General features: G+C 49.1%; 1 protein-coding gene across 1 annotated transcript in view; it reads left to right on the top strand.

Annotated features, from left to right (window-relative positions):
* Positions 1-16,025, top strand: part of LOC122919703 (transmembrane 9 superfamily member 2-like) — a 129,918-nt gene that overhangs the window by 56,440 nt on the left and 57,453 nt on the right. The window contains exon 6 of the mRNA XM_044268886.1: positions 4,643-4,770. Coding sequence (XP_044124821.1) covers positions 4,643-4,770 — 128 coding nt within the window. The remainder of the gene's footprint in view (positions 1-4,642; positions 4,771-16,025) is intronic.

Below are 16,025 nucleotides of genomic sequence, written 5' to 3'. Positions count from 1 at the left end.
AGTGGAGAGCCTCCGCAATTCCCAATTCACCCTCTGGGGTCGTTTGGTTGATAATTCTCCACCGGCTCAATACAGCGGAGAACCTCTGGAATTCCCATTCCACCCTCCGGGGTCGTTTGGTTGGTAGTTATCCACCTGTTCGATATAGCGGAGAGCCTCCACAATTCCTAATCCACCCTCCGGGGTTGTTTGGTTATAATTCTCCGCCTGCTCAATACAGCGGAGAACCTCTGGAATTCCCATTCCACCCTCTGGGGTCGTTTGGTTGATAACTCTCCACCTTCGCAACTCACAGGAGGACAGCTGAAGTATTCCCGTAATTCTCCACCTGCGCAATTCAGTTAAGGATCTCTGCGGGATCCCAATCCGTCCTCCGGTGCCGTTTGGTCGATATTCTCTACCTGAGCCATACTGTGGAGAACCTCTGGAATTCCCAATCCACCCCATGGGGTCGTTTGGTTGATAATTCCCCACCTGCGCGATTCCAGTGGGGGGAAAAGACTGGAAATTCCCAATCCACCCTCTAGGGTTGTTTGGTTGATAATTTTCCGCGGGTTCCTTTTTTGTATACGGGACCTCTGTTCCCAATCCACCCCCAGGTAGTTTGGTTGATGAGCCCCAACTGCGCAGTCCGCGACTGCTGGGGGCGATTTTCTAATGCATATACCTGCGCGCAAGCGGACCACAGCAGGTCGTCTTTTCCTCGATATCTCCACACCCCCTCTCTTCCTCCCAGGGTCACGCTCGGGTGCACCCTCTCTCACGGGAGTGGGTCCGCCCGAAGGGGGGGGTGAGGAGTATCATTGATTCGGGCCTTGACGTGAATCCGAATCAATCTCCTTAGGTTGAGTCTACGGTGGCCAGCGGCACTTGTCGTGGGCATTACCCCCTTCCTTAGGCGGTATCGTTGCACCACTACGATACGGTGTTCACCTTTATACTTGTCCCCTGCCATGGGTGGACTAGGTACAATAACACTATTTTCAGGGCATTCCACCTTCTGTAGGTGGTGGAATTGTACCTCCACTGGGTTCTGTGCCTGCCGTGTTCATTTGCTCCTTCCATTGGTGGAGCGATTCCATTCTCACTGGTCACTAGGGGTACTGTATCCATTACCTCCTGTCTCGGGTGCTAATTGCTCTCCCATAGGGTACAGGATTGCCATATGCACTAGTTTTCACCGTGGATATTAACCCCCCTTCTGGTGGAGTGTCTGCCTGTGGCACCAGTTTGGATACGGTCCGACTGTCGCACTATCCTTCCTTAGGCGGAGTGTTGCGCGTCATTGTTCTTACTACTTGCCTTACCCTCTTTCGTTAGTGATCACTAGCGGGGGAGTATCTGTACATCTTCGGATTCTGCAATTCAACGGCGCCACGGCTCTAGGTGCCTGCGCTTATTTCATTGGGGGCGTGGCGACAGTTGGTACTTGACGGTGCTCGGTACACTTACTCTAGTACTATATGGGTTCCGCCAGTGCATACGTGGCTATTCCTCCTTGTGTTCCTTGGAGCTGGTTTTGGGCAGGATTATATCTCCTGCCCAAACCCACTTGTGTCCTAGGGGCTCCCATCTCTATGGGTTTCCATTGTCCCAATCGGGAACGGTGTTGTCCGCATCAGTAGTGGTGCGTACACCATTGCACATATCTGGTTTGTGTGCCGACGGGCCAAGTGTTACACTGACTCCTTACTCTCTTCCACCATTCCTGTTGTGGGAAGTGTTTGGGTTGGCACTCTGGTTTAGCTTGCAGCCTATTCAGCCTGTGCGGGTACTAGCGTTCGCAGTCGCTACAGTGGGGCATTCCATCAGGTAGGGGTTCTACCCTGACGCTTGCTGGGCAGTTGTTCCTGTTCAGCGCCCTTCCCGGGTGGAGCGTTTAAAGTTAGCTCTCCTTCCCTGGGGCGGTATGGTACCGTGGCTTCTACCGGATTCCTCTACGGTATGGGGGTCCTGTAGTAGCCATTGCGTAATCTGGCTCCTCCTGTACGGCTCCTTCGTCAGTTGACGGATTCTTCTGTCTCCGTATTCGGTGGCGTGCGCTGCATAGGCTCCTCCTTGGCGGGGTATGGCATCCCTGCTTCATCCGGTGGCTACTTCTGTATACTGCTAGTCTCGGATGGGGAACGGACTTCGTCCTTCCCCCTTTTCTTTCCGTTCTTCCTTCTCTGGCTTGGGGTTCACGGCCATTCCGCAAACCTTGGTGGTTCCTCTGTTGCTACTCCCCCTCATCTATGTGATGCAGGGTTTTTGGTTCTGTGGTTTTTTCTTTTTCTTTCGGTCTCGTTCCGGAACGACTGTTGGCCTGTGGCGTTCCTGTATTCCTCCTTCTACAGGTGACTCCTACCGTTGGTCCTGGGCGCGCTACCGGTGTGTACCTCTACCTCTCGATACTTGACTGGTGTCGGCATGTCTGTCCGATGTAGTCATGCCTTTTCGCTACGCATTCCGTGGCTAGACTATGAGACTCCCCACGCCAGGATGTGCGGGGGTGCTGTCGCGTCTGTTGATGGAGTTTTGTTCCTGGGACGGGACACCCCTTCTCTTCTTCCTCCTTAAGGCAGAAGTTTTTCTCTAATCTTGGTTTGGTTGTTTGCTTCCGTCAAGCGGTTTTGCTACACCGTCGTTACACGGTCGCTAACGGAGTTCTTCCGTCTATGATTCTCATATCGTCACTACCTTTGACTATCCAATGTGTTGATTCCTGGCTTGCGGTTGGGCATGCCTCATTCAGGCAGCTTCTCAGTCTCCCGTCACACCCGGTCGGCTCGGGGGGACATTGGTGGACCACTTCCGTAGCTGGGTAGGTTCGGCACTGTGTGGCCTTCCAGCGTCCTCTGACCCACCCAGGGTCCTCAATTCCTTCCTACTGGGAATAGCCGTACGGTTCCTCCATGCCGTCCTCCTTTTACCGCCTTGGGATCAGACCTTGGTCTTTTTAGCACTCCGGAATTCTCCCCTTGAACCTGTCCTGGTTTTGCCAGGGGTAGGAGCTTTCCTGGGGTCGTTCTTCCTTTCTCCCGACGGTGATCTCTGATTTTCATCTCGATGTAGAATCTGGCCTTCAATCACTGCGTACCTCCCCTTCACACCCTCAGGAACAGGTGTTGGGTCGTTTGGCCGTTGTCAGGGCTCTGACTGTTTATTTGTCAGCCTCCAGTTCCTTCCGGCGTACGTGCTCGCCTTGGTTTTGTCTTTCCGGAGGGTCCTCGCATAACATTGGCGGCCTCCAGGGTGTCAATTGCACGTCTGCATTGGTTTGAACTTCTGTCCCCGGGACAGGGTTCCACCCTTCAGTGTTGCGGCTCCTTTCACCAGAGGGGTTAGCGCTCTTGGGCTCGGATGGTTCAGGGTTCAGCCGCAGTTGTGCGGGGCGGCTACTGCCCTCCTCCGCTCATTCACAAATCTTTGCCTAGTGCATGCTTATGCATCGGCGGGCACCGCCTCTGGAGGCTTGGTCTTGCAGGCAGCAGTTTTCTGTTGCCTGCAGGGGCGATGGCTCCGTGGGTCTGTGTTTCTTTCCCCCCCCTTGTGGACTGCTCTTGGACGTCCCAAGGTCTCTGTGTCCCCCAATGAATATGGGCGAGAAAAGGAGATTTTTGTATAACTTACCAGTAAAATCTCTTTCTCGCTCTTCATTGGGGGACACAGCACCCACCCAGTATTGTTGTTTGGTCACAGTTGTGGCAGTTGATGGTTTGAGCCTGTTGGGTCCTTGCCATGGTTGGTGTTCTGTGTTTTTTCTTTGTTGGCTTGCTTCTCCTACTGCTTCTCACAAACTGAAGCTCTCTCTCCAGGCTGGAGGGGGTATAGCTACCAGGGGAGGAGCTAACAGCTTTATCTAGTGTCAACGCCTCCTAGAGGACATAGCTATACCCAAGGTCTCTGTGTCCCCCAATGAAGAGCGAGAAAGAGATTTTACTGGTAAGTTATACAAAATCTCCTTTTTACACCGCTTTACTGAAGACCAGGTTTTGGGGGCATTTTTTTTTTTTATCAGATCTCATTCATTCAGGATTGAAGGAATATATTGTACTAGTTTCTACATGTAAAAGACAACACTTAGGGCTCATGCACACCAACGTATTTTCTTTCAGTGTCCATTGCGTTTTTTTGGGGACCGTTTACTGAACCATTCATTTCAATGGGTCAGAAAAAAAAATTAAGTTACTACTTTTGCATTCCGTTTCCGTATTTCTGTTCCGCAAAAAAATAGAACGTGTCCTATTGTCTGCATTACGGACAAGGATAGTACTGTTCTATTAGGGGCCTGCTGTTCCGTTCGGGAAAATATGGAATGCACACGGACGTCGCCTGTATTTTTTGCAGATCCGTTTATTGCGGACCGCAAAGTACATACGGTCGTCTGCATGAGCCCTAACTCTCAGAACAGTTCTGAAGCTTTAGCAGAGCTGGTCTTCTGTTGATTTAGCTGGTTTTACCACAGCTGACCTTGTCCAGTATTGTGCACTGGCATTGAACTTGGCAGCATGCCAGTCTTATATGCTTTACATTCACTGAAATGTTACTGCTCTACCCATACCACGCAAGTAAACATATGCATTTCACTTTAGTTTTTTTTTTCCCCTTTTTCCTTTGATGTGGAAAAAAATGTTTTATTTTATTTTTTGTTTTTTTTCAGTCTGAATTTAACACTAAAGATACTTTTTATCTGTTCAATCACGTCGATATAATAATCACATACCACAGTGGTAAAGATGAAAACTGGGATGGCGCTCGACTGGTTTCAGCAAGCCTTGAACCAAAAAGGTATTTGTCCTGGCTCTGCATTTTTGTGGTTGTTTTTCAGTTTATTAATATTATTATTCGTTACGGTGTGTGTCCTTTTGGGGGGGAGAGAGAATCTCCCATCCATCGCAGGGCAATCGCCTTCCTAGCTAGGAATAAGGTTTCCTCCAGGAAAATTCTGTGATAATGGGACCACGACTCCTCGTCCACGATACCCAAGATGCTCATTTTGGGACACAGCTGCAGTGCCGAAGGGACCATAGTAGTAAGAACCTCCAGTATCGTCGCCCAGTACTGGCGAATGATTGGGCAATCACAAATCATATGCCAGAAATTAGCACCTTCCACACCGCATCTGTGACACCTGGAATGATCAATCCTACCCATCTTTTGAAGTCTAGTGGGAGTGAGATAGCTGCAGTGTAGAATAAAGAGATGAATTATCTTATTGTTAATAGAGGGGGATACTCTGATTTGGGCTATTAACGCCTCCTCCCACTCCGCAGAAGATAGAGGGTATAAGCGACTTCCACCTATCCTCGACAGCCAACGGGGTCACCAGCATACGACAGTCAAGCAGATGTGTGTATAGAGCTGACACTATCCCTCTAGGGCCCTGGGATCCCAATGATAGGATACTTGGATATGCACCTGCTCCCACCCTGAAATTAGGCCCTCAGCGCATGTCGCAGCTGCAGGTACCTGTAGAAGAGGGTACGCGGCACCAAGAATCTTTCCTGAATCTGCAAGAATGAAATCGGCTGCCCTCCCTCATACAGATTCCCCAACACCTGAACCCCATACCTCCTCCATTCAGACACCCCCTCTAACCGCGCCAGATGAGGGAACATACAGTTGTCCCATATGGGGACTTCACTGGGTAGATCCTTGTAGGCATTCAGTTTGGACGCCTGCCAAATCTGATGGGCTAGCTTATGAACTGGAAGTGTGCCCTTTTGTAAGTGACAAGAACCTTCTAGGACAGGCCACAACGTAGATACCTGCAGATAGTCATGCAAATAGGATTCTGCATTAGGTCGTGGGGCCTCAGTGACCCAGGAAGGGCAGCACCCCCTTGCAGCCTTGACCTCTGAAGAACTGAGATTGAGAGCTTTCTTCTGGATTTGCCCCAGACAAAGACTGTAATCAGAGCGTGGATTCGCTTGAAGAAGCCTCGGGGGATAGGGGTACATGCGTGGGACAACAGGTACAGACCCTTGGGCAGCAGCACCATCTTCACCAAATTCAGTCTCCCCATAACTGACAACGGAAGGGACTCCCATGCTCTTACTTTATCTTGGAACATAGATTCCAGGGGTTCAATATTCAAAGCATAAGAGAGCTGTGGTACCTTGGTAATGATTACCCCTAAATACTTAAACCTATCAACCACAAGCAAGTTGTGATGACACTCCGGCCAATCGTGTTCCCATAAGGGCATAATGGCAGACTTGCCCCAATTTATGTGTAACCCAGAGTATTGCCCAGAGGACTCTATGACTGCAATCGCTCTCGGGAGAGACGCCTCCGGGTCAGACACAAACAGGATCAAGTCGTCCACATACAGTCCTATCTTATCCTCCCTGCCTCCCACAGACACCCCAGTATAGATTGGGTCCTGCCTAAGTCTAATGGCTAAATGTTCTATCGCTATTGCGAACAACAGAGGCGATAGCGGGCAGCCCTGCCTAGTGCCCCTAAGCAGGGAAGGTCTGTCAGAGTATGAACCATTTAACTGAATACGTGCAGAGGGATTACGGTAAAGAATGCCAATCAATCTAATAAAATTAGGGCCAAAGCTCCTCAGCACAGCTGTCAAGAAGGGCCACTCTAGTGAGTCGAAAGCTTTAGCCGTGTCTAGGGAAGCTAATGCCCATCTCGCTTTCTCGGCAGCTCCCACCTGCGCTCTTCTAATGTTGTCTGAGGTGGATCTCCCAGGTATAAAACCCGACTGATCAGGGTGGATCACAGACGTGATCACCTTGTTCAATCTGTTGGCTAGAATCCTAGTCGGGATTTTATAGTCCAGGTTCAAAAGGGAAATTGGACGATAAGATCCACAGTCCAGCGGGTCCTTGCCAGGTTTCAAAATCACAACAATGGAAGCATCATACATCGAGTCCGGCAATGATCCGCAGGAGTGCGCCGCTTTATACAACTTTAACATCTGCGGGCCCAAACTCTCCCCATACTTCGAGTACACCTCCACCGGGATGCCATCCGGACCAGGGGCTTTCCCTGACGTTAAATCCTTAATGGCTCTCTCCACATCCTCCTCCATAATACCCCTGTCCAAGTCATTCAGCCTAGGGTGGGAAACTTCACTGAGGTACAGTTCAAGCTCCTGCCCTGAGTAGCTAGGCACCGACTTGTATAGATCCGCGTAAAAGGTGTGAAAGCATTTCAAGATATCCTGCACCGTCTCCACTATGCGTCCATCAGTCTCCCGTAGGCGAAGTACTGGTGGAGCCATAGTGTTAGTGCGAGCTATATGCGCAAGCAACTTTCCTGTCTGATTGCCCGTTTCGAACGCCTGTTGCTTAAGGAAAAAAAGTTTTCTCTTACTCTTTTCATACAAGTGCAGCATATACTGCCTTCCCCTGGACAACCACTCCACCCTGCGCTCCTCTGTGGGGGACTCAGTAAACTCCCTCTCAGCCTCCCTGCATCTGGCATGCAAGTCATCCTCCTTACACTGCATGTCCCTCTTTACATACGATATGGAGGACTTAAGACACCCCCTAAGGTACGCCTTCAATGTCTCCCACAACAGTAAGGCCTCTTTCACACGGGCGTCATGTTTTTTGCCCGGATAAGAGGCGGGTGCGTTGCGGGAAAATGCACGATTTTTCCGCGCGAGTGCAAAACATTGTCATGCGTTTTGCACTCGCGTGAGAAAAATCGCGCATGTTTGGTACCCAGACCCGAACTTCTTCACAGAAGTTCGGGCTTGGGATTGATGTTCTGAAGATTGTATTATTTTCCCTTATAACATGGTTATAAGGGAAAATAATAGCATTCTGAATACAGAATGCATAGTATAATAGTGCTGGAAGGGTTAAAAATAATAAAAAAGTTAACTCACCTTCTCCTCTTGTTCGGGTAGATCCCGGTCTGTTCTTTAGCTGTGGACTGAATGACCTGTGGTGACGTCAGATCACATGCTCCAATCACATGGTCCATCACCGTGGTGATGGAGCATGTGATCTGACGTCATCAAAGGTCCTTTAGCCCACAGCTAAAGAACAGACCGGGATCTACGCTAACAAGAGGAGAAGGTGAGTTAACTTTTTTATTATTTTTAACCCTTCCAGCACTATTATACTATGCATTCTGTATTCAGAATGCTCTTATTTTCACTTATAACCATGTTATAAGGGAAAATAATACAGTGAATAGACTGTCACCTAGAACCCATGCGTGAAAATCGCACCGCATCTGCACTTGCTTGCGGATGCATGCGATTTTCTCGCAACCCCATTCATTTCTCTAGGGCCTGCGTTACGTGAAAAACGCACAAAGAGGAGCATGCTGCGATTTTCACGCAACGCACAAGTGATGCGTGAAAATCACCGCTCGTGTGCACAGCCCCATAGAAATGAATGGGTCAGGATTCAGTGCGGGTGCAGTGCGTTCACCGCACGCATCGCACCCGCACGGAAAACTCGCCCGTGTGAAAGGGGCCTAAGGGATCAGTAAAGTCACCCTGGACTTCAATAAACATGCTCAGCTGATCTGGGATTCTGTCATTTAAACCGAACAGGGTGAGCCAGAAAGGGTGTATACGCATCTTGCCGCCCGTGTAGACAGTGTCGGAGATCTCCAGCTCCGCCAGCACCGGGGCATGATCAGAGGGCCCCTGTGGTCCATGGCGAATGTCCACCAGATTTGTATACACTATGGAGTTTCCAAATAAATAGTGTATCCTAGACATAGCTCCTCTGGAAGGAGTGAAACAGGAATATTTCCTTGTATATAGATTCCTGGCCCTCACATATCTATCCATCCCATTTCTTGGGAGATCCTAGCAAGGGTCGTGGTTTCCCCACCTAGCCCACCTCTGTCGGCTCTACAGCTAAATCTGTCCAGATCCTCGCTCATCACTTGATTGAAATCCCCCATACACAAGAAGTGGGCAGCGGGGTAGTTGGCCATGAAGCCCACCACTGCTTGCAGCAGGGAGAGAGATGCAGGAGGGGAGTTGTACAGATTAACAATCACATATGGAACACAATCAATATGAGCAAATATGAAAATGTACTATCCCCCTGGATCCACCACTGAGCGATGAACCTCACACCTGAGGGATCTATGAAGCAGCAGGGCAACTCCTCTGGAGTGAGAGGTACCGTAAGCACTAAATAAGTGCTGGGCCCACGGTTTTTTAAGCCTGTTTCCTGTTTCCGGGGTGAGATGGGTTTCCTGAAGGCCCAGTATATGTGGGTTAAATGATCTAATCTGGGCAAACACTGCAATCCTCTTTTTAGGGTCTCCCAAACCTCTCACGTTCCATGACATAACTCTTAAGGGGGCCACGAGGACACTAGAATTGAATCAGAGACAGATATCCTCTCACGCAAAACATGTGCCAATAATGCATGCAGCAGAACCAGCTGAAACAGTTGTTCCCCTGCTAGTATCATGGAGACATTCAGCTATACTTGAAATGTGTAAACTTGAGCATACAATAACACAACATATAACCATAACATAAGTGACCTGAGTGTGTCAGGTGCAGAACCGACTAACTTAGTGGTCCTTAACTTGGGGACCTGCATGGTGTAGGTAGATGTTGTTACCACACAGGTAGTGCTTCTCCCCTCATTACCGCAGTAACATAAAAAACTGCTGGCCTTAACACAAGATGATGGGACAAGTTAATATAACATCCACAAATTTACTCGGAGATGTCCCTGAGAAGCGATTGTGCTTTCCCTGGAGGCCATTAAACTGGAGCGGCCATTTTAAACCGCGGCCGGGGCACACTATCTCACATAATAAGGTCAGGAAGTCCCATCTGTAACAGACACAAGGGAACAAGTAATACTTGCTGTGCAGCCTTCCTCAAGGCCCATTCCTCAGCCTCTCTGGGGTCACTAAAGAAAACTGTTTTGTCGCCGTCTATTAGTCTGAGGCGAGCTGGATAGGCCATAGAGTACTGTAGATTCAGCTCCCGTAACCGGCGTTTAACCGCCACAAACGTGGCCCTCCTCTTCTGGAGATCAGCCGAGAAATCCGGGAAAAGGGAGATCCTTGCATTGTCATGCCTGATATCCTGCTTGCTCCTCGCCTGGCTGAGAATAAGGTCGCGATCCCTCCAATTCAAAAGGCGTGCTAGGAGTGGTCTTGGGGGAGCCCCGGGTGGGGGGTGTCTGGCTAGAACACGATGAGCTCTCTCCACCGCATACGCAGGAGTGATGGGCGCCTCAGGGAACTGTGCCTTGAACCAGGTCTCTAAGAATGCAGCCGGATCGCGGCCCTCCGCTTTCTCAGGTAGGCCCAGGATCCTCACATTATTGCGACGCAATCTATTTTCCAGATCGTCGCATTTCTGTTGCCATTGACCCACTGACCGTTCCAAATCTTGCACCCGCCCTTCCAGCGGTCTGGTCTGATCTTCCAGGGCAGACACCCGGTCCTCAGTGGTTTTGACCCGGTCCCACAATTGCTGCATGTCATGGCGGAGCAGGCTGACATCCACTCTCACCTCCTCCAGCTTCCCGGTGAGCGAGGACTGGCATGATGATATCGCCACAAGCAGCTGATCGTAAGCAGCTTTAAGAGTAAACTCTGGCTCGATGTGGTCTTCAGCCTCTGCCTGCTGAGCGGCCTGCCTGCGGGTGACTGCCGCGCGCGATGGAGTCGCGGTGCCATTTTGGGTCTCAGATCTTGCAAACTCTTTCAGCCTCTCAGAGGCTGTCTGTGCTTTGTTGGGCCCCATAATCGGTGTGCGGGGTCTCCTCCTGCGTCTACACACCGTCCACTCTGTTCCTGGAGTCGGCAGTTTGTCAGGATGGCTCAGGATTGTAGGGGGTAAGCGGAGCTGCTCTCAAACGTGTGCTCTCATGCCAGCAGTTGGCCATGCCCCCATTTTTTTCAATTTTTTAATTTATATGATTCCCGGAGGCAGGTAATTAGGTTGCTCTAAGGAGGTCAGGCCTAGAGATGGAGCGATGGCTGTGTTCACCACATATCAGTTGACTGGCCAATAGTTTTATGCCTGAGCCAGGCCTAACTTATGATATTTTTCTTTGTGCACTGGTCCCTAGTTCATAGCTGGATAGAAAACCCTGCATGCAACATATTTCTGTTGAGTAAAAGGGAGACATCTGGCGTTAGAGCTGATGTACCGGTTCCCAGAAACTATCCCATAAAACATTGGCTTCCCTCTGGCGTTTCTGTACCACCAGCAGGAAAGTACAACAGATGGCTGTATATATGTAAGCCCAGCTCTGAAGTCACTATAGGGAGAAAGTTTGGAGCCATGCTTTGACTGTTGGAATGCAGGGACGGTCCTAATTTTCAATTGTGTCCCAAGACCTAATGGCTGTATTACACCAGCAGATTCTGCAGACGATTGTCTGGAAGGAAGCGTTCCCTCCCGGCAATTACCCCCTCCCCATCAGAGCCGGTGACGTCGCCGAACACACTGCCGGGTGGAAGCCTCTGCCCAGCAGTGTGCTATAGTTAATAAAAGAGCCCTTGCCCTGTGCGATCCTGCACAGGGCAATGGAGAGCATCGGAGCATAAACTGCTCCGATGCTCAAGTCAGGGGGGCTGCCTAGGTGAAATTATGGGTATGTCCGGGTTCAGCTGTGAACCTGGACAACCCCTTTAAAAATCTTGATAGCGCGATGTACGAGTGTTGGCTTGTTCATCAGGTAATGAGCTGCACTTTTGGGGCTGTATTACACAGCCAGATCGTCGCTAATAAGCACTTATAGGAATGCTCAATAGCGATGATCTGGATGACCATCAGCCATTGTAATACAATCTTAAAACTCTGTTCACATATGCATCGTGGATTCTGTTTATCACACACACCAGTGCCTTATTTGTTGGAAAACAAATGCCACCGACATTTAACAGACCCCATTGATTTATAAAGGGGTCAGATCTGCAGTGGTGTCTATGCAAAAAAAACAAAAAGAAAATGCAGTGTATATGTCCTGTAAGAGAAGCTCATGTGTGATCATTGATATAGTGTGTGTGTGTGTGTGTGTGTCCGAGTATTCATGTGTGTATATATTCTAATGAGGTCTATACAATTGTTACACTCAGCTGAGCTGTTGAGGTAAAGGTCTTGTCTGGGACTTAAAGGAGTTATCCAGTATCTACAACAGTTCCCCTATGTGCCGGTTCCCTCCATGGGAATATACTTACCCCATTCCCGGCGCCGCTCCTGGTCCCCGCACTGCCGCCGCTGCTTCTCCTTGTACACAGATGAAAACATCTGGTGTCCGGGGGAAGCAGCCAATGGCAGGCTGGGTCAGGGGCGAGACTCCCTAGTGTCACCCGCTAGGGAGACTAGGGGGGTGCCATGGTCCAGCCATCTTGGGAAAATGGGGGAGCTGCATGACCCAGTCACCAGCCAATATCTGTAGTGCTTCTGAGTGCATGGATGAGGTAGAGAATTTGGAGGATCAGGTTCAGATAAATGGACTGTATATGGAAAGGAGTTAGATCAGGGGATGTGATAGGCCACCCTAAAAAGATGTGCCTAATTTCTTGGTGTAGGGCAGTGATGGCGAACCTTTTACAGACGGAGTGCCCAAACTGCAACATAAACCCACTTATTTATCGCAAAGTGCCAACACAGCAATTTACCTTGAATACTACAGTCCAATATAGTATATCTTCAATGTACTGTATCATTTATCTACAGTATCCTGCCTACATTCAGTGCACTGCCTGTGCTGTTCATAGTGCGCCCTGCGCTGATGAGTGACCGGAAAGTCTAAGGCATATTGGTACACCATAGACTTTTTCCAGGGTGTGGGTGCCCACAGAGAGGGCTCTGAGTGCCGCCTCTGGCACCCGTGCCATAGGTTCGCCATCACTGGTGTAGGGCATTCCAGAGAATTGGTGCAGCTCGAGAGAAGTCTTGAAGCTGGAAGTGAGAGGTTCAGATTATGGTGGATGATAAAATCGTTTGCTGAGCGTAGAGCACAGGAAGGGTGGTAGACAGAGATGTAGGGGGTGCAGCACTGTGGGTGAGAATAAGCAGTTTAAATTAGATTGGATTGGATGGGCAACCAGTGCAATGACTGGCACAGAGCAGAGGCATCGAAGTAACAGTTAGCCAGATAGATTACCCTGGCTGCTGCTTTCAGTTTAGATTGGAGAAGGGAAAGTCTGGTGAAGGGGAGGCCAATTAATAATGAGTTGCAGTAATCGAGACTGGAATGGATCAGGGCAACATGGTGAGAAAGGGTCGGATTCTGCAGATATTTTTGAGCTGCAGATGGCATAAGCAGGCGAGAGATTGAATATAGGGGGTGGAGGAAAGATCAGTGTGAAACGTAACACTGAGACAGCGGGCATGCTGTGTAGGCGTGATGATGGTGGCGCACACTGAAAGGGAGATATCGGGTTTAGGTAGGTTAGTAGATGGAGAGAACACAAGATGTTCAGTTTTTGAAAGATTCAGTTTCAGATAGAGAGGACATAATGTTAGAAACAGCAGGAGTTCTGTAATACAGCAGGGGTGATGTCGGGGGATGAAATGTATAGTTGTGTATCATCAGCGTAGAGATGGTACTAGAACCCAAATCTACTGATGGTCTGTCCAATTGGGGCTGTGAAGAGAGAGGAAATGAACGAGCACTGAACTGTAAGGAACCCTAACAGCAAGAGGGAGAGGAGAAGTGGAGCCAGTGAATGATATGCTTAAAGAGTGGTCATAGAGACAGGAAGAAACCAGGTGAGTCCTTTAGGCTGATAAATTGGTGCACGATAAGCTGGAGATGGTGGTCTACAGTGTTAAAAGCTGCAGAGAGGTCAAGGAGAGAGATCAGTGAGTAGTTACCGTTGCATTTTGCTGTCGGGGTCATTTGTCACTTTGCTGAGGGCAGTTTTTGTAGGATGTAGGGTGCGGAAATCAGATTGTAATGGATCAAGGAGAGAGTGAGCAGAGAGATGGAGGATGAGGCGAGAGTAGACCATACACTCCAGGAGTTTAGAGATGAAGGGAACATTGTAGACTGGTCTGTAGTTAGTTCTGCAGAACGGGTCAAGAGAAGTTTTTTTTTAATAATGGGATAATGATAGTGTTTGAAAGAGGAGGGGAAGATACCAGGATAGAGAGAGATTGAAGATTTTTATTAGGTGAGTGGTGACAGCCAGAGAGAGAGAGAGAGAGAGAGAGAGAGGATGTGAGATAATGGGGTCAGAAGTGCATATGGTAGGACAAGAAGAAGAGGGGAGCTTGGAGACTTCCTCTGTGACTGGGTCAAATGTAGACAGTGAGCCAGAGAAGATGCTGGTGCCCACAGCATGGTCCTGAAACAGAAGATTCATACTTTCCTGCTCCATGCTGCTCTGGTCTTCTGCATTGCCCTTGCTCTCTCAATCTTTTGGTCCCCACACTGTTTACATCCAATTGACTATGGGCATGGTCACATGCACCGCTCCAGTCAATGACTGGCTTCAGCAGGGATGTGGCCCCAAGCAGCACGTCACCCCTGAAGCCAATCTTTGGCTGGAGCGGTGCATGTGACCATGGTTTGTCAATGGTATGTATACAGTGCGGAGACCAGAAAATTGAGATGGCAGAGTGGAACGGGTAAATATGAATCTTATGTTTTTAGGGCCATGCAGCGGATACTTGATAAAAAAAAAATATTTTACTGGAAAAACCCTTTAATGACCTCAGGATTGGTCATCAGTATCTGATCGTGGGGGTCCCATTCTTGGCCTCCCTGTCATTTACAGAATGTCACTGCTGCAGCCAATCGGTGTCCTCAGTATTAGACCACAGAAGAAACAGACCAACACTGAAGAGAATGGCGCTGAAGAAAGGGCTGAAAATTAGATGTTTTTATTTTAGGCTATTGCAGAATTTGTCCGAGACTCTTTTTATTTTCTCTTTTTTTTAGTAGGAAAGGATTGCAAATGAGGTCTTAAAGCGGTTGTCCGGGATTGAGGACTTTGTTCCATTAGTACAAGACAGACATACATATAACATACATACATGTCCTACCTTTTCCACATGTTTCTGAAGGCCCGTTTTCTTATAGGAAATTATTTTACGGAAGTGAACTTTTTAGACTCAGTGACAAACTGGGTCCCTTGCAGGAGCGCTGAAGCCTCTTCTTCCAGCTGCTCAGGGAGCCCGGTGACCTCACCGGCACTGATGGGTGGACTTTAGCGCTGCTGTAGCCAGTAAAACAGCTAGGGCAGCACTAAAGCCCGCCCATCAGAGCCGGTGATGTCACCGAACACACTGCTCGATGGAAGCCTCGGTGTTATTGTAAACAAAAATGTCTTTGTCCTGTGCAATTTAGCGCAGCGCAAAGAGCATCGGAGCATGAACTGCTCCGATGCTCAAGTCAGGGGGGCTGCCTGGGTGAAAATGGGGGTATGTCACAACCCCTTTAACAAGCTCTGGTTCTAATGCCACCAGATGTAAGGCAGCTATCCTATATGTCAATGTTCGACCCTTTAGGCCTCTTTCACACGGGCGTCAGTTTTTTTTGCCCGGATAAGAGCCGGGTGCGTTGCGGGAAAATGCGCGATTTTTCCGCGCGAGTGCAAAACATTGTCATGCGTTGCACTCGCGTGAGAAAAATCGCGCATGTTTGGTACCCAAACCCGAACTTCTTCACAGAAGTTCGGGCTTGGGATTGATGTTCTGAAGATTGTATTATTTTCCCTTATAACATGGTTATGTTAATCTGTGAAGACGTTCGGGTTTGGGTACCAAACATGCGCGTTTTTTCTCACGCGAGTGCAACGCATGACAATGTTTTGCACTCGCGCGGAAAAATCGCGCATTTTCCCGCAACGCACCCGGCTCTTATCCGGGCAAAAAAACTGACGCCCGTGTGAAAGAGGCCTAAGGCTACTTTAACATCTGCGCTTTCCCTTTCCGATATTGAGATCCGTCATAGGATCTCAATAGCGGGGTAAAACGCAAGCAGCGTTTCTGAGTGCATCCTGGGAAACTGATTAAGACGGATCGTTCATGACTCACAATTTAAGTCAATGGTTATGGATCAGTTTTCTCTGACTCAAAAGAAAACCGATCCGTCCCCCATTGACTTACAGTGGTTTTA

Source organism: Bufo gargarizans, chromosome 9, assembly GCF_014858855.1.
Source record: "Bufo gargarizans isolate SCDJY-AF-19 chromosome 9, ASM1485885v1, whole genome shotgun sequence".
In the NCBI taxonomy this organism is placed as follows: domain Eukaryota; kingdom Metazoa; phylum Chordata; class Amphibia; order Anura; family Bufonidae; genus Bufo; species Bufo gargarizans.
Note: the sequence above shows the minus strand (reverse complement) of the source record. Positions and strands in the feature narration are given on the sequence as shown.